The 19,515-nt window shown below is 44.1% G+C and overlaps 1 protein-coding gene across 1 annotated transcript in view; it reads left to right on the forward strand.

The window, feature by feature from the left end:
* Positions 1-19,515, forward strand: part of LOC124608032 (sodium/potassium-transporting ATPase subunit alpha-2-like) — a 166,368-nt gene that overhangs the window by 135,820 nt on the left and 11,033 nt on the right. The window contains exons 8-9 of the mRNA XM_047139958.1: positions 1,678-1,832; positions 15,710-15,982. Coding sequence (XP_046995914.1) covers positions 1,678-1,832; positions 15,710-15,982 — 428 coding nt within the window. The remainder of the gene's footprint in view (positions 1-1,677; positions 1,833-15,709; positions 15,983-19,515) is intronic.

Raw genomic sequence — 19,515 nt, forward strand, 5'->3', positions numbered from 1 at the left:
GCCAACAGTAACTTTATTAACGAAGGAAATCTCGCATGAAGAGGCGGAGGACGCTTTGGACCAGAGTGCAGTTAATAAATCTGGAGGACCTGATAGATTACCAATCGAGTTTTATTAGACCTTTCATTGCTTCATGACGCCCCATTGGACTACAATGTTCAGCAAACTCGTGTCCCTGGACTGCAGTGTAGCATTTACATTTGTTCAAGGACTTTAGATACTGGTTCAGTAGCCAACAGGAAGGCAATCAGTCAATGACTATTGGCCACTTTCGTGGTACAGTCATACAATTTGTAAACTATGTGTCGTTCGGTATGAGCACTGATCTTCGAATATGTGGTAGAAATGGCCCTTCGGTTCTAAATGAATAACGAGTGGATGCTTCCCACACTTTTTTCGTCGATGCTTCCTATACATAACAGAAAAAGAGATTTTGCGATTCTCTCTTTGGAGCTCATTTTTCCAGAGTCGATAACAATTCAGCAAGCAGTTGCCAAAAGAAAAAAAATCCTTAATGTGAGTCGACAGAAAACGTTTCTATTTCATTGAAGAACAAAAATAAATTAATATTAAACAGAAAAGATAATTCGATTATTTTATGTTACATAATGATTATTAATTTATTTCAGGTATTCGCATTTAGCATGTCTGTCGAACCGAAGTCGTGGTAGTAGTAAACGAAAAATTGCTTATGAACATTGAAATTTCCAAGAAAGTACTTTTACTGTGAACCATGAAATATAGAAATCTGCTTAAAATATAAAATTGTTAATGGTGTACCAGTTCTATACAACATTAACCAAATTACTCACTATATGATAATTAAGAGTGGTTAATTGTAATTAATAATCTTAATATTTTGATTTATATTGTTCGTAATTACGATTTTTGGTGATAAAAATGTACACCAGTACCACTAGTACATTTTAAACGGATAATTAATGCAAAACAAAAAAAATTAAATTCCCACTTATTCTGAAAATTTCGTCGTTCATGAGAAATTTTCCGTTTACTGCACTACTGAAATGTATTAATATTTGTTGTGTAACATAAAATAATAGAATTTCTTAATGAAAACTGATATACCACAGATGTGCAGATGTGTTGTCGGGGATCCAAATGCTACAGTTCGTGTTTACGAAAATATAAAAACAAAGTGAAGTAGCTAATATGTCTTTTCAGAATTGATAATTATATATTGGAAAACTTTTGTTGATGGTAATTCGTGTTAATTAAAATTGAAGAAATTACTTTCCCGCAAAATGTGAAAGCTCTTAAAAACAATACTCATATGAAATTAACTCCGTTTTCGGAATCAATTATTAGTGCGAGAAGGTATTTACATTCATGACGTCAGAGAATCCTCCTGTCTGATCCAGAATTACTGACATCAATCTTGCGATAATATTTCAAGTAATTATTAAAAATAAAATTACCCCTAAAATAAAGATAGTAAAGCAACAGATGGTAAGTATGAGGAAGAAAACCTTAATTTTATCATTGTTCTCAAGATAAACATTTTTTGCTAACTATCCGAAACTTATTCCTTGCTCGAGTTCGTCGTACTTACTGTATCTATATCAATTAAGAGAAAATAGAGTTTACTTTAAACTTACATACTAATACGTGCAGGAATAAGCTTTTAGAACGAAAATTATTTTCTGTTTCACCAGGCAGCGGACATGATTTTGCTTGATGACAACTTCGCTACCATCGTCACAGGCGTGGAGGAGGGTCGTGTGATTTTTGACAACCTCAAGAAATCCATTGCATACACATTGACCTCCAACACGCCGGAGATGCTTCCTTTCGCCGTCAGCGTCCTCGCAAAGGTAATATTTTTTTGTGTCCTGCTCACTTCTTAAACTTGTATGTGTTTCTTGCTACTGTTCTCAGATGTACAGTCAATCGGAACGTAGCATGCACTTGACTCCCTTTTGGGAGGAGAAAGTTAAAATCCTCATTGGGTCATCCAGAATTAGATTTTCTGTGGTGTCTCTGAAACGTTCAGAGAAAATGTCGGGATGGTTCCTTTAATAGAACACGACCGATTTCATTTCCAGTCTGAGGGTGGGTTCAGTCCTTGATGGCTCTCATTGTTCGCTAAATGTTAAATTCTAACCTTCTTTCCCTACTTCAACAGCTCTCAATTATTTAGCAGTACCTTCTAGTCAGAGTAAAACTGTTTGCCACAGCATCAGTCAGACTCGCACTCTTATCTTTGGTCAACTGTGCTTTTGCCTGATTGAGCTACCTAGGACGAACATTTAACTCCTTTTTATAACTTTTGTTCTGCCCGTATCACTTTGCTATTTTATAGACTCCAGAGGCGCTCTGCTACGTACCTTGTTCAACTTGCATTCCTGAAACACAGGACACTACAAAGAAATGTCTTAGCCACAGCGCGAGTGTGTGATTTTTTGGAACTTACTTGCAGATTAAGAAAAAACCATGTGCCATATCGGTTCGTGAGTGGTGCTCAGACAAAGAGGATTTTTTTCTATGGTAGACGAGATTCCTGGTTTGAGAACCGGTCTGGCACTCATTCTGAGTGGAAATTTCAATACAGCTCCCAGTCCACCGTAGAGTGAAAGACTTTGTAAAGATAGATTGCCAATTGCATCACTAACAAAGATATACAGAGTGTAACATAATTAATACGGGAAACTGACAAGGCTGAAAGTAAATAGATATGCAGGGCGTGTACTAGATGATCCTGACCTTGAGTATCTGGTTATTCATCTGGTGTCAAGCTACTTACCTTGTGTCATGTTACACTCTGATGGTAGTTAAATTCAAGGTCACCCTCCACTCCCCCCCCCCCCCACCCCCGCCCCACCCCCACCCCACCCCCCGCCACGGGAATCACCTCGCAGTCGAGGTAACTGTGTTAATTATATTCAAGATCACCCATGGGAACTCCCATCCTGCCTACGCACCTCAGGCAATTGTGCAAGTTATGTTCAAGGCGACCAGAATCAAGTTACGTTATAACCTTGAATATATCCGGTGCAGTTGCCCTATGTGTGTTGGTACGATGGGGGATCCCTTGGGCGACCTTGAGTATAGCATGAATATCCCCCATGCAATTGCCCTAGGTGTGTTGTTAGGATGGGGATTCCCCTGGGTGACGTTGAATATAGCTCACACAACTGCTTCACGTGTGTCATGCTTACCTGGTTGGGAGGGGACTGGGGGTGACCTTGAGCCCCAGATATGCAATCTCATACTGAGGGTGAAGGTCATCTCATACCGTGCGTATCTACTAGAATAGATGATAATAGAAAGAAAAATGTTGCAATAAACATGGCTTCAGATATGAGTCATCGAGGAAGTAATTGGGCATGTGTAGTTACGAGTTTTCAATGAGTTTCGTGCGAAATACTGTCCTAGCTAATATAAATTTATTTGAAATGCAAAAATTTACATTATATGTCTCCATCTGGTTTGTAGACCCATGTTTACTGGAACCTTTATCCTTTTATTGTCATGTACTTTCACTGGCGTCGCCGCGCGGGATTAGCCGAGCGGTCTTAGGGGCTGCAGTCATGGACTGTGCGGCTGGACCCGGCGGAGGTTCGAGTCCTCCCTCGGGAATGGGTGTGTGTGTTTGTACTTAGGATAATTTAGGTTAAGTAGTGTGTAAGCTTAGGGACTGATGACGTTAGCAGTTAAGTCCCACAAGATTTCACACACATTTGAACATTTTGATTTTTTCACTGGTGTCATGTTTTGCTTACAATTTCTCCAACAAAGGAATCCCTGCTTTTAAAACTAGATAATATGAATACAGTGATCAATAGAAGAATGTATCAAATGGCAAGTTTATTATCAAAGCTATAAGATTTTTATACAGAAGTTTCGAAATGGTAGTTACAAAATCTACAAACAGATGGCACTGCAATCACCAAACACAGTTCCTATAATTAGGATTGCGAAGATCAGAAAGATCACTCCCACAGTTAAAATGAGGCTAACAGACGGAAAGAAGACATTAGAAACATGTATTCCATTAAACAATGTGTGTTTCTGGTATTAGGATGTCACAGATTAGAACATCATATTAGAACGACAAGACGCAGTTTTGAAACACGATTTGATGTAGCAAACCAACCTGATGGAAACACGATTTGAAAGATAGCAGATCCATTTAGGCTGCGGCTCATTCATAATTGTGATCATTATGGGGTTACTTATCAGTATTGTGATGAGGTGTTAAAAATGGCTCTAAGCACTATGGGACTTAACATCTAGCCGCGCGGGATTAGCCGAGGAGTCTAAGGCGCTGCAGTCATGAACTGTGCGGCTGATCCCGGCGGATGTTCGAGTCCTCCCTCGGGCATGGGTGTGTGTGTTTGTCCTTAGGATAATTTAGGTTAAGTAGTGTGTAAGCTTAGGGACTGATGACCTTAGCAGTTAAGTACCACAAGATTTCACACACATTTGAACATTTTGAACTTAACATCTGAGGTCATCAGTCCCCTAGACTTAGAACTACTTGAACCTAATAACCTAAGGACATCAGACACATCCATGCCCGAGGCAGGATTCGAACCTGCGACAGTAACAGCAGCGCGGTTCTGGACTGAAGCGCCTAGAACCGCTCGGCCACAGCGGCCGGCTTTATGAGGTGTGTTTGGTCTAACAGTTAGAAGGTTCGAATTTAGTTGCTCTGGTTAATCACGAGGTTATGGATCCTTCCTTCGTTTGTCTATTATTTGCTTGGTGTGTCTTGCTGCTGCTATGTGCAGAGGGAAGCGAGTTACCGTGAGGTGTTTTCGGAAGGCGATGGCCAGGTAGGTGTTCGCAGAAGCACCGGCCGTCCGTACAGCAGGTGAAGGTTGCGCGGCGCTTTCCGTACGAGGGGGCCTCACGCAAGGAGAGACAGACAGCAGCTTCGCCGAAAGGGTCCTGGCTATGGCTGCGGGCGCCGGCAGGCTCCACTGCCCAATAGCCTGTCAGTGTGTATAGCAGTCCGCAGGGGTCGCCCCCAGTGCTAGGCAGGAGCCATCCAAAATGTTATATGCCAGAAGATGACTGTTTTCAGACTCTCTCGGCATCTGTGTGCTGAATGGACGAACGCCTGGCTTCAGATATCCGCATCTGCAGGCATTGTGAAAGTTCCGTTTCCAAGTAATTACTGGACGCGCACAGCGGGGTGGCCGATAGAGTGTCCCCCACGTACACAGCATATTTTTCTGTTGACGGTTTGGTTCTCACGGCTAGTGATTTCCCGCCCGCGCAACAAGCGAGCATCGTGATTATAAACCAGTTGGTGACGTCAGAAGACGCAACGAGATACCTCTAACGTTTTGGCGGCAAGCGACTCTATCGGGAGCGAGACTTCTGCCGGTCTGCTGGAGGGAAAAAGATGGTTCAAATGGCTCTGAGCACTATGGGACGTAACATCTGAGGTCATCAGTCCCCTAGGCTAACTAAGGACATCACACACATCCATGCCCGAGGCAGAATTCGAACCTGCGACCGTTTCAGCAGCGCGGTTCCTGATTGAAGCGCCTAGAACCGTTCGGCCACAGCGGCCGGCTGCTGGAGGCAAAGAAGCCGGGAATGTTTGTTTGTGTGATTGACATGGAAATTTATCGCTGCTTGCTACTGGTTGATATAAGTTTTTAGTAGTCAACATGGAGTAATTTGGAAGCGCATTGCGCTCGATGAGGAGATTCAGGGAGGACAGTGTGGCGTGAAGCCTAGGCGGACAGACGACAGGGTTCGGCGTTTGTGACAGAACGCAGGCGGCCTCATCGATGATTTGCATCTCATCACAGCGTTGAGCACCCAAACCTCCAGATGTCAGATACTCAAATCGGTATCAAACGTTGTACGTCGATAGAGTATCAACCAAAACACTGATAGTGCTATGTGCTGTCGTCCAGTAGAAAGGCCGTAGACGTTCATTAAAAGTAACATCAGAACTGCGAAGCACAAGAAGAGCGTGTTTACAGGTCTCGTTTCGCCATATGGGTGAGTTGGCAGAGCGAGGTCATCGTACCAAAGATCCGCTTTCTAGGCCCACTGACGACTTTTTTTTTCTTCACTGTTTAAGCGTGAAACTGTTATATGTAATTTGCTTTACACACTTCTTCGTATCCAACCATTCTTGTGAAGCCTTTTGTTTCTGAATGAATGACACTGTGGGTGTTGCGTGTCTCGTTATTTTTCTGTTCTGACTATACATTTTGCGAAATAATAAATGTACTCTATAGGTTTACCACTTTCAAAGAAACGAAGAGAAAGCAAAATGCCTAGAGAACGGTACTGTAAACTGCAAACATCCCTTTTATATGTCAGACACATATTGTCCCAAATAACGCTTTCACACATAATACAGTAAAAAAAAGTTGTCATTATTGAGATATGAACCCAGAACTCTTGGTACGATGATATAGCACTCTACAAACTTCTCCATGTAAGCTACACATGGTAGTTACAGTTGCGCTGGTCCTGTGGTCCTTAGTTCTAGTTACGGCCGATCTGCTGGACGGAAGCGCGCAGTACAAACTAAATCGGAGTTTTGGTTGATACTCTGTTGACATACAGCGTTTGGTACCGATCTGAGAGGCTGATATCTGGAGGTTTGGGTGTGGGCATTAACAACGGGAGGCCACGACGCCTGGAACGGGGATTTACTGCAAACTTCGTACACTCGTAGTACTCCATGAGGACAACAAAATGTGTAAGCAGTAGCGCGGACTTCTCAAGCGTTATACTATATATATATATATATATATATATATATACTTGCGTGGCTATTTGCTATCTGTACGAGGAAGGGACGGTAACCGAGTGGTTCCGGCACGGTAGCTCAGCGTGTTCGGTCGGAGGGTTAGCTGCCCTCTGTTATAAGAAACCTGAGTTAATCGATCAACAACGAACATCAACGGATGTATTACGACGTCCGCCACGAGCAGATGCAACGAACAAAAGCGAACAAAATGAGATTTTAAGGGGGAAAAAAAATGGTTAGCGTTCAAGCCCCTTAATGGCTAGGTTGCTGGATCGAATCCCGTTCGTCAGTTTTTTTTATTTTCAACACAGTCATTTTCTTTACTATTTATATTACAATTGATATAATGGGAAAAATATGTGTAATCGGATGAATTTTTATTAAATTTACAATGTTATCTGACAATGTATATCACAAATAATATAATATTCATAACTATCGACTAGTAATCGACCAAACGCATGAAGTGATACTGAAAATGTATGCTTGTCCGTGATTTGAGAAGTCCCCTACACATGGAAGGAGCCCGAAACGACTTGTTACCTGCAACTTTTGACCGGCACAGACGGCTTTCGAAAGATGTACAATTAATCGTAGCTTTCGCCATTACGAGTACAAGTTGCAGGATGGTATTTTTCGTAAAAAAATGGAAAACATAAAGTTAAACGGCACCAGCTGCATTGAATAAATGCTACGTTTCCGCATACGCAGGGTCTTTTGAGGTTTTCTGTGGAAAAACAAACCTCCTTAACATTTTCAAAAACCTCCCTTTCAGCCGATAATTTGGAATCAAACCATGCATAACGCAGTATTTCCTTAAATATCGGCGCTGATAATTGGTCATGCAATATCGAGTGTATTTTAATAGCGTCTTCACGAAAAGCAATTTCTCGTTCTTTTTCGATTAAATACGAACAATTTTGAAGACACGGACAAGCATACATTTTCAGTATCATTTTATGCGTTTAGCCGTTTACTAGTCAATAGTTATGAATATTATATTATTTGTGGTAGTATAAATTTGTAGACTGCCAAATAACGTTGTAAATTTAACAAAAGTCCATCCGATTACACGTATTTTTTCCATTATATCAATTGTAACACAAATAGTAAAAAAAATGACTCTGTTGCAGTAAAAAAAACTGACGAACGGGACTCGATCCTGCGATCCAGCGATTACGAAGCTTGAACGTTAACCACTTTTTTTTTTAATCTCATTTTGTTGGCTTTTGTTCGTTCATTTGCTCGGGGCGGACGTCGTAAGACATCCGGGAGGCCGGGTGGACGTACGGCCGAATTGCTCAACACGTGGGGCGTGAGGTCTCCACAGTACATCGATGTTGTCGCCAGTGGTCGGCGGAAGGTGCACGTGCCCGTCGACCTGGGACCGGACCGCAGCGACGCACGGATGCACGCCAAGACCGTAGGATCCTACGCAGTGCCGTAGGGGACCGCACCGCCACTTCCCAGCAAATTAGGGACACTGTTGCTCCTGGGGTATCGGCGAGGACCATTCGCAACCGTCTCCATGAAGCTGGGCTACGGTCCCGCACACCGTTAGGCCGTCTTCCGCTCACGCCCCAACATCGTGCAGCCCGCCTCCAGTGGTGTCGCGACAGGCGTGAATGGAGGGACGAATGGAGACGTGTCGCCTTCAGCGATGAGAGTCGCTTCTGCCTTGGTGCCAATGATGGTCGTATGCGTGTTTGGCGCCGTGCAGGTGAGCGCCACAATCAGGACTGCATACGACCGAGGCACACAGGGCCAACACCCGGCATCATGGTGTGGGGAGCGATCTCCTACACTGGCCGTACACCACTGGTGATCGTCGAGGGGACACTGAATAGTGCACGGTACATCCAAACCGTCATCGAACCCATCGTTCTACCATTCCTAGACCGGCAAGGGAACTTGCTGTTCCAACAGGACAATGCACGTCCGCATGTATCCCGTGCCACCCAACGTGCTCTAGAAGGTGTAAGTCAACTACCCTGGCCAGCAAGATCTCCGGATCTGTCCCCCATTGAGCATGTTTGGGACTGGATGAAGCATCGTCTCACGCGGTCTGCACGTCCAGCACGAACGCTGGTCCAACTGAGGCGCCAGGTGGAAATGGCATGGCAAGCCGTTCCATTGATCCATTAAGTCAGTTTTTTTATTACAGAGGGCAGCTAACCCCCTGATCGAACACGCTGAGCTATCGTGCCACTCGGCCGCCACATCATGGAAAAGATGGTCAAGCAGGGGTATACGTTTGACGACCGAAATTATCTTCCGATTTCCTCAGCAACGCTTGAGAAGTACGCGCTACTGCTTACACATTTTGTTGTCCTCATGGGGTACTACGAGTGTACGAAGTCTGCAGTAAATCCCCGTTCCAGGCGTCGTGGCCTCCCCTTGTAAGTCCACACGACGGTAACGGGCTGTGGTAAATACGCTCGCAGCTGTGGCATTTAGGGAATTCCGCAGTTTTGCCATTAACGCTCATCGTAACTGTGGTGTCACCGCCAGACACCACACTTGCTAGGTGGTAGTTTTAAATCGGCCGCGGTACATTAGTACATGTCGGACCCGCGTGTCGCCACTGTGTGATCGCAGACCGTGCGCCACCACAAGGCAGGTCTCGAGATACGGGATACCACTCGCCCCAGTTGTACGGACGACGTAGCTAGCGATGCACAATGACGAAGCCTCGCTCAATTGCAGAGCAGATAGTTAGAATAGCCTTCAGCTAAGTCAATGGCTACGACCTAGCAAGGTGCCATTAGTAACATTGCATGTATCTAAAGAGTCTCACTTGTATCGCCACAATCTCCAGATGTACCAAAAGGATGGATTAAAGTTAAGTATTCCAGAAGCTACGTACTTTTCTTTATAGCATTCATTACGTATCCTGTTTCAGACCTCACGCCATCCTGCTTTAGCTTAGCGCGTGCCTTTCGGCTTCCTCTCATTGTGTCTAGGCTGTCTTGTCTAGACACAACAGTAACCTGCTTCCGATTTAGCGGCAGCGGCCCATCAGTTGTTGCATGTACTGCAGCCAACAACTTTTGCGGGTCCACAATCACTGCCTCGCAGAGTAAAATCAGACAGCATTGCCAGTAGAACTCAGTAGGTGGCATAGTGAAGAGTATTCGAACAGGAGCTCTTTAGATATCAACGTTGCCAACTGAACACATCAATTGCCATAAATGTGAGTCACTCATCTGAACTAATTTCGTTTTATTTTGCTTACCACAAAAGCAATATTTTCACATGTTGTTTATATAAATGAAGCTATCTGCTATATTGAAACCTCTCATTTTAACACTAACAAGTCCTCTAGTCACTTAATTTTGCAATTCTACTTTTATTTGTAGGATATTGCACACGATATACAGGGTGATTCAAAAAGAATACCACAACTTTAAAAATGTGTATTTACTGAAAGAAACATAATATAACCTTCTGTTATACATCATTACAAAGAGTATTTAAAAAGGTTTTTTTTCACTCAAAAACAAGTTCAGAGATGTTCAATATGGCCCCCTCCAGACACTCGAGCAATATCAACCCGATACTCCAACTCGTTCCACACTCTCTGTAGCATATCAGGCGTAACAGTTTGGATAGCTGCTGTTATTTCTCGTTTCAAATCATCAATGGTGGCTGGGAGAGGTGGCCCAAACACCATGTCCTTAACATACCCCCATAAGAAAAAATCGCAGGGGGTAAGATCAGGGCTTCTTGGAGGCCAGTGATGAAGTGCTCTGTCACGGGCTGCCTGGCGGCCGATCCATCGCCTCGGGTAGTTGACGTTCAGGTAGTTACGGACAGATAAGTGCCAATGTGGTGGCGCTCCATCCTGCTGAAATATGAATTGTTGTGCTTCTTGTTCGAGCTGAGGGAACAGCCAATTCTCTAACATCTCCAGATACTGTAGTCCAGTTACAGCAGCACCTTCGAAGAAAAAGGGACCAAAAACTTTATTGGCTGAAATGGCACAGAAAACGTTCACCTTAGGCGACTCACGTCCATACTGAGTTGTTTCCCGCGGATTCTCAGTGCCCCATATACAGACATTTTGACGGTTGACTTTCCCGTTAGTGTAGAAAGTTGCTTCATCACTAAACACAATCTTTGAAACGAAAGATTCATCTGTTTCCATTTGAGCAAGGATAAAATCACAGAAATCGATTCTTTTAATCTTATCAGCTGCAGACAGTGCTTGAACCAATTTCAGACGATAAGGTTTCATAACTAACCTTTTTCGTAGGACTCTCCATACAGTTGATTGTGGAATTTGCAGCTCTCTGCTAGCTCTGCGAGTCGATTTTCCTGGGCTGCGAACAAATGCTTGCTGGATGCGTGCTACATTTTATCACTCGTTCTCGGCCGTCCAGAACTTTTCCCTTTGCACAAACACCCATTCTCTGTAAACTGTTTATACCAACGTTTAATACACCACCTATCAGGAGGTTTAACACCATACTTCGTTCGAAATGCACGCTGAACAACTGTCGTCGATTCACTTCTGCCGTACTCAATAACACAAAAAGCTTTCTGTTGAGCGGTCGCCATCTTAGCATCAACTGACGCTGACGCCTAGTCAACAGCGCCTCAAGCGAACAAATGTACAACTAAATGAAACTTTATAGCTCCCTTAATTCGCCGACAGATAGTGCTTAGCTCTGCCTTTTGTCGTTGCAGAGTTTTAAATTCCTAAAGTTGTGGTATTCTTTTTGAATCACCCTGTATATTGCTTTATGTCGGAGTGCCAGCTTCAGATCCACTATAGGGCCAAAATTTAATTAATTAGCATCCGATCAGGGGGAAATTCCGGTCCAGAAGTAAAAGTATGATAGATCCCACACTGCCACAACCACCGGTATTTCCTTCCGAAGAAGTATAGCAGGCACAGGTTTGAAGCGTTCCAGCACTCACACAAGAGTCACCTGGTCGTGCCTGTGCCCTCCAAGAGCAGACTTTGCGAACCAGCTTCTCACAATCATCGATAATGAAAGATTTCGTATCGTTACATCCGGTTCACAGACGAAACACACTTCCACCTGAATGGAATCTCCAAAATGGGGATTTCGGCCTTCCGAAAAGCCCCATCTGTGTGGAGAAGCGAAACTACTGCACTCCTCGAAAGTTACTGTTTGGGCTTCGGTATGCAGCAGAACCATTATCGAACCATTTTTCGTGTGAGAACCCGGTAAGTAGTAAACGTCTCGCCATACAGCAAGCGTTGAAGGATCGACGAGGCACCGAGTGCTCTTAATACAAGGTGGGGCCCGACCACAACGCATCGAACGCGTGGTTCCCTGTTGCATACTTCGGGAATAGAGTCCTTGCGTTGGATTATCTCAAATTTACTGACGCAGGCTTGGATTGACCTCCATCCTACCACATCTGACGCTTTGTCACTACGTTTTGTGGGATACATCGAAAGATGTTGTCTACCGGAAATGTTCCACCACTCTGAGCGGACTTCAATCGTAGATGTGTGTGGCAACTGAATCCATTTCGGTCCAGATACTATAAGATGCGATGCCAAATTTCACTGTTCGTTTGCGCCACGTCTCTGTTGAGAGCGGTGCACATTTTGAAAAGGTTGTGATGTGACTGCAAAAATCTGCTTGTAGAGGACGAGCTTATTTATACACACTGATACTATACGAGCTGTACAGCGTATAGTGCTTTCTTGCTAGCAGCTTTCGTAATGACTATTTCGAAATGTCTGCATAAAATTGTAACAGCCTTCACACTAAGCATAACATTTGTTGCATTTTAATATAGCCTGTTGTTACTAGAATAAGTAGTTTCCACCATTCCTTAATCAAAGTTTACGATAGAAAGTTTAGGATATATCAAAAATTGAAAGTGATCCTTGTGTTCATCGAGGTGCAATGTCTGCAGTGGATATTACTTCTTTAAAATGGCAGTGAGGTTTCATTGAGTTTTTATTGAAATGATAAAATATCAACTAGGCTCATAATCTTTATGCAAGCGATCCATTTAATAACTGCATGACCTTGTGACTATTAAACGGTTTTCCTTACATGAAAATCTCATTTAATGCTATATTTGGACTACGTTTCTTAATTTGCAGGTTCAGTTTTAAAAATGTTAGTGAATTAACTAGACCTAAATGCTGCTCTAAATTTCTACACGAAACGAATGGGTTCCCTTTTAAAGATGGCCACATTTAACATTACTGAATTAATTTTCTCGCTAATATTTTTTGAAAGGTACTTTTCTAATAATTATCACGACATGATCACTGCTGAAATGGATTATTATTTTTCAGAACATTGTATATAACTAACGTGTAAGTTGGGCGACATTCTACAGAATAATAACATACGATCAAATAGACGTAATTCTTTTTATCTACTCAAGAAGACAAACATATTCTTCTTTGTTAGTAATTATAAAATCGTTGTTCCTAGATGTCTCTAGGTCTTTTATTGTCTCAACTTAACTTTCCGTCGTAGCACGGCGACAAAATGAAACTATGTCGTGTTACTGAATTCGGAGTTTTACTTAAAAAATTAAAAAGTGATGTTACAGAATTATTCTGTCGACCTTTCTTTCAATGTTACTTAATTTTAAAACTAGGGGTCTTTTGTTGGAGACCAACCTTCGAGAATGAAATGTTGCTGTTCACCACGTTAGGTGTATGTTATCATCATTTTGCGACCACTGTGGAACAGACACCACTCTGTTCCATGCAGCCACTATGAATCAGGAAGCAAAGAAGTTAATGACATTAACTGCCAGTGGTAATTGATTTATATATCAATGATTCAAGTTGAAAACTTGAGCTGGACCAGAAATGGAAGCCGGGTCTCGTGTTTGCTAGCCAGACACGCTGACCACTACGCCATACAGACACAGCGCTCATTGTGTATGGTGGCTACAATTTCGCACCTTACAAGCACTCATCCGCATACTTTGCCATGAACTACAACCACAATTACATATCATTTGATAGGTTGTTCATCGTATATATGAATTTCTAGAGGAGACTGACATTGTCATGTACTCCTTGTAAATAATTGTTAACGCTTATTGCATGAAAGGTGGCGGAGTGTCTATATTATCAGAATGGCGTAACGAACGATTGATTGTCTATACTAGTAGAGGTTGCAACGACAGTGGAAATGAAACGGTAGGTGGAACTCAAGCCCTGGTGGAAGGCCCACGCAGGTGTGGTGGTTCAGCTCCACACAGGAAGTGCCGAGAGGGACAGTCTTGATGTCCGAGCCAGAGGACACGATACAGTGGCGACCGGCCGCTATCGGCTGCTGTTGTAGTAGGGCCGGAAGGATAACACGATAATACTTCCGAACTCTGCAAATATTGGATGCAGGTGAGAGGAACGAAGAAGCGGCACCTCGGAAACCACCCAGGCTGGGTTATTTCCAAGGATTTCTACTCAGAAGCCTGCCATTGTACGAGTATAGGTATTTCCTCGCAAACTTTCCGTGAAGGATGACAAAAGACTAAAATATGGTTGGTCGGCGTTCGGAAGAATCTGTAGAGGGGGAGAATATTCCGTGGTTTCGGGAATATGACTATTTTTCGGAATTACGAGGGTGGGGAGCCGAGCCTTGCTGGGAGGCCAACGGTGGAGAGACGAGGTCTTCCCTGGTGTGTGACGGTCGCTCGGTATCAGCTTTTGTTGGTACAGACGGACTTGCTTTCTTTGCTCTCAGCAGAGTTTATAGTTAGTACAGTTACGCGCTGTACTGTTGCGAACGTATACAATTCTGGACTTCACCTCCGGGTTGGAAGTCGTCGTTGAGTACACAGCGTTCACTAATTGAGAGAAAGTTGACATGTTATCTGAATTCCGTCCTTGTGGCTGGGAGTTCGCGTTTTTCCTCTGTAGAACACAGAGAGGAGAAGACAGTATTAGAGTTTATTAGTCAGAGAACCGCCTTTTGCCGTCCTAGTGTTTCAAAGAGTTTATTTGTGGCTGGAGTTCTTCCATCGTTGCAGACGAGTACGAGAACCATCACTTCGACACACCGGACGCAGTACATACGGTGATATCGCAAATTGCTTCGGCTTATTAGGGCTATAAAACCTAAGCAGCTGTGATCGCTGAGGTTCCACATCACCTTAGATCATCTTTGAAAGTAGTGTCTTCTAGTGTTTGGGACGTAGATGATGTCAGTCATTTCGCGTTACTGATATTAGACCGCGCAGTCATAATAAGGGGCAAAGCTGATCAGTAATTTTACTTGGGAAATGTTAACTTTGTAAAATAAAGGTTTTTTTAATCTACAATAAATATATAAGCAGGAACAACGTTTATCATTTAGTAGGATTAGTTGCCTTCACCATTTATTTATGTTTAGATTGCAATTTATAGAATTAAGAGATCCTAAGATCTGCTTCAGGGGGTAGTCAGACAGGGCCAAATCTTCATTTTAGCGTTTTTACACACTCCTGGAGCAGCATCTTGAAATCGTAAATACATGGACTACCCTAGGACGCCTCCCATCAGTGTCATATTCTCAACTTATACCACACGCTACTGGTGTAGTGTCCCTTTCCCATTATTCTCATTACCCGCGGCATTTCCGCCGATTACCGTAAGAGTTCGAGCCTGGTGTGCATCCGCACTGAGGAGGTCACTGGCCGTCATCGCCTTAATTACATGTGTGGTATCTGTTATTTCGGCTAATGAGCAGGGGCAGTACGTCAGTAGGGTGTCGCGTAAGCTGAGAATTTGGGTCTGACGGGAGGGGTAGTACGGGAGTCTTTGCGGTTTTGGTGACCACCCTGTCCGGGTGGCATAGTGGTCAGCGCATCTGTCTGTTAAGCAGGAGACCCGGGTTAGAAACCCAGCCTGGCACAAATTTTCAACTTGCCTCATTGACGCAAATCAGTGCCGACTGACAGCTAATGTTACTAATTCCTTTGTGTCTCGATTCGTACAGATGTGTCGGCAGTGGCGCTCGGTTGCAGGTGCCGCTGCCTCTGGGAATAATGGCGATCCTGTGCATCAACATCGGCACCGACCTGTGGCCGGCCATCTCGCTGGCGTACGAGCAGGCGGAGCAGGACATAATGACGCGCAGGCCGCGGGACCCGGTGCACGACAAGCTGGTCAACTCGCGCCTCATCTGCATCGCCTACCTCCACATCGGGCAGCTGCAGGCCGCCGCCGGCTTCTTCGCCTACTTCACAGTCATGGCACTCAACGGCTTCATGCCCTGCCGCCTCTTCGGCCTCCTCGAGGTAACACCGCTCTCCGCTACTCGGAATAGACCTGTTCAAAATGGCTCTGAGCTCGATGGGACTTAACATCTGAGGTCATCAGTCCCGTACTTAATCCTAACTCACACACATCCCGAGGCAGGATTCGAACCTGCGACTGTAACAGCAGCGCCTAGAACCGCTCGGCCCCAGCGGCCGGCAATACACCAGTTTTCTGCTACTCACCCGACAGTGTGTTGCGGAGGGTTCGTACCTGTAGTACCACTCTCACTTGGTACCTGTCCTGTTCCACTCGCGAATAGTGTGCGGGAAGAATGAAAGTTAGCAAGTGTCAGCGTGGGCTCGCATTTCCCTGATTTTTCCATCAAGATCGTGCCTATAACAAAGTGAAAGGAACTAACAGCTAAAACTGTGAGTTGTATTAATGTAACCCCTAACTGCAGTGCAGATTCAACGTTGTTAGATTTGTTGCCTAGACAGCAGGCAAGAGAATTTCGTGGAAGATAAAAGCTGTCGTCATACATCGTGTGCAGTGATTTATTGAAAAAATAAAAACAATGCTAATGTTACCTTTCGCTAGATGAATAACATGTGACAATATAGCAAGACCACAGTTTACAATTTCATATTTTTGTCTTATGAGACAAAATCCAATAAAAAAATGAATCTTTTGAGTCATTGACGCTTTCGTGTGCGACTTTTACAAGCAGCAAGAAAATAAAATGTACGAATGCAGCGGCGATAACATTTAATAAAATGTTCTTGGGCTTCCTGCCGCGTCAAGAGGTTAAAATACGACCAGTATTCGAGCAAGCGCTTCTTCGTCGTTGTCAAGTGGAGTAACTGCTGCTGGGTTGGCTGTACGCCCTCATATACTCTCTAGCTGCCGGATGTGACGTCAGTGTTACCGATAGGCAAACGTGTTCACGTCGCCTGCCTCATCTCGCGATCGCTGCGTCACAGCCAGCAGCTCGTACAGTCTTTACAGACTGCACACCAGCTCATCAGGAAATGTTGGATCGATACCCGCTCCTCTCAAGCTCTACAAGTTTCTCCTTATCCTCTAACGCAGCCGGCCGGGGTGGCCGAGCGGTTCTAGGCGCTTCAGTCTGGAACGGCGCGACCGCTACGGTCGCAGATTCGAATCCTTCCTCGGGCATGCATGTATGTGATATCCTTAGGTTAGTTAGGTTTAAGTAGTTCCAAGTTCTATGGGACTGATGACCTCAGATGTTAAGTCCCATAGCGCTCAGAGCCATTTGAGCCATCTAACGCCAAGTTTTCCGCCTCGCTTCCCCCACAAGAATGCTGCAAACACTTACGAACAACCTACACCATCCGTAAACTCGACTCCAACAGTCCTATTGTGTTGCCTGTCCTTTCGCAGTCGCGCTTCTACACACAAATCCTACCCACCCTCCACCTGCACATCCTCCACGTCCTCTCCCAAAGATATTCCGACTGCTCCCTCTCCCAGATCACAAATGCTACCCTCACATATTCCCGTCCTATCAACTCTGAATCCACGCCAACCTATCCAACCCCCCTCTCCCAAAGGCTCCTTTCTCCTTTTCCCTGTCGCCCCCACTCCCTTTTCTCCTCAGATTTATGGAATCCAATACCAGCTACCTCTCTCTTCTTGTCCCCATAGCCACCCCTGTCTCATCACCACCTCTTACCACTCCTCAGTCATCATCACCATCACTCTCGCATCTCCCTCCATATCAACCTTTCTTTTCATCAACAATCAACCATACCAGGACAGGTCCTTTTCCAGTTTTAGTAAACGTCTACAGTACTTCGTTTTTAACCGGCACTCTCTCTTCTGTCGTTTTCAGTGTTTTTTAAGTGTTCTTTTCAAGTCTTCAACGTTCTTCAATTGTTTTAACTGTGCTGTCTGTCCACATTTTTATCACTACTCTTAAACTATTCCTCAAGACAGAATTATTTCTTACTTTCTCCCATTAATATCATGTTTTAAAATAATTCATGGTAAATATTTCTCCTTGCTTTATGTTCAGCATCTAGGTTAGAGAATAATGTGTACTAGCTGTAGAGTGGGTTCATTGTACTGTTGCTAACCCCCACACGCACATGGGGCGGAGGGGAACGAAATAACAATACAGGAAAAGAAAATTAATCAGGAGTCGTTCCACTTGACAATTGCCAATAAGTGGTTAGTCGAAAGCTCACGGTGTTTTAACCATTTGATGGAGGTGGGAGCCCGAGAACATTGTATCCACGAAAAGAATGCTCTGCCACTAAAGTGATTTACTTCAGTTTCATCGATATTTTACGATCAATGTGAAATGTTGAAAGATGCTTCACTCTTTCTTTCGTTTCCTTATAAACTCGAAAGACGTCACTTCCACAAGATAGGTAAAACTCAGCTCTGACATGACGTAATACTATATTTATCTGATTAATTCTATGTTTCGAACTAGTACCTATTCATTTTTGAAATAATGTCCGCAAGACCATGGCAGAACATAATTCCAGAAGTTCATTTCTACTCAGCTTCCCACATTGTACACTTCAGCAGCATAACAAACATTACAAGGTGGAAGTATGTTTAACACAGCTCTAAGAGAGAGAGAGAGAGAGAGAACGTTTTACACTGAAGAGCGAAAGAAATTGGTACCCTGCCTAATATCATGTACGGCCTATAGCACGCAAAAGTGCCTCAGCCCGACATGGCATAGACTCGACTAATGTATCAAGAAGGCTGGAGAGAAATGAGACCATGAATCCTCCAGGGCTGTCCATAAATCCATAAGAGTACGAGCGAGTGGAGATCTCTTCTGAACAGCACGTTGCAAGGCATCCCAGATATGCTCAATAATGTTCATGTCTGCGGTGTTTGGTGGTCAGCGGAAGTGTTTAAACTCAAAAGAGTGTTCTTGGAGCCGCTCTGTAGTAATTCTGGACGTGTGGGGTGTCGCATTTTTCTGCTGACCGCCCTGCAGGTTTCATGGTTCAAATCCCTCCATCACTACTTCAGACATTAGTCGAGTCCATGCCACGTCGTGTTGCGGCACTTCTGCGTGGTCCCTACACGACATTAGGCAGGTGTACCAGTGGTCGCGGGGATCCTGCACGATATTAGGCAGGTGTATCAGTTTCTTTGGCTCTTCAATGAACTCAAACTACGTGCACTTTTCTGAAGGCTTACATAAAGACCAATTTTTTGCGCGTAGCCGAGTCCTGTGGCCAATGACATAGCAACATGATCTTAGCGCAACGATTCACTCGCGAGCTGCAGAGCGCTACCAGCACACCAGTTAGCATAATGACTGTGCCTAGGGAGGTATGATGAGCGGAGAACAACAGTCGACAAGCACCTCATAAATTAGACATTTCTGTAGTCAGTGCTAAGCCACACTTGATGTCGGGTAAACGTGGACGCCTCTGGACAGGTGGTGACTGAAAGCGAGTGGTGAATGACGCTTTACCGCTATGGAAGTGTTCCGTTCTTGTGAATGTCTGGAGAAGATTACCTGTCCTTATGTTAGTGCCAATAGTGAACTACGGAGGAGGTGGTGTTTTTTTTTTTT

Source organism: Schistocerca americana, chromosome 1 (assembly GCF_021461395.2).
Source record: "Schistocerca americana isolate TAMUIC-IGC-003095 chromosome 1, iqSchAmer2.1, whole genome shotgun sequence".
Classification (NCBI taxonomy): Eukaryota; Metazoa; Arthropoda; class Insecta; order Orthoptera; family Acrididae; genus Schistocerca; species Schistocerca americana.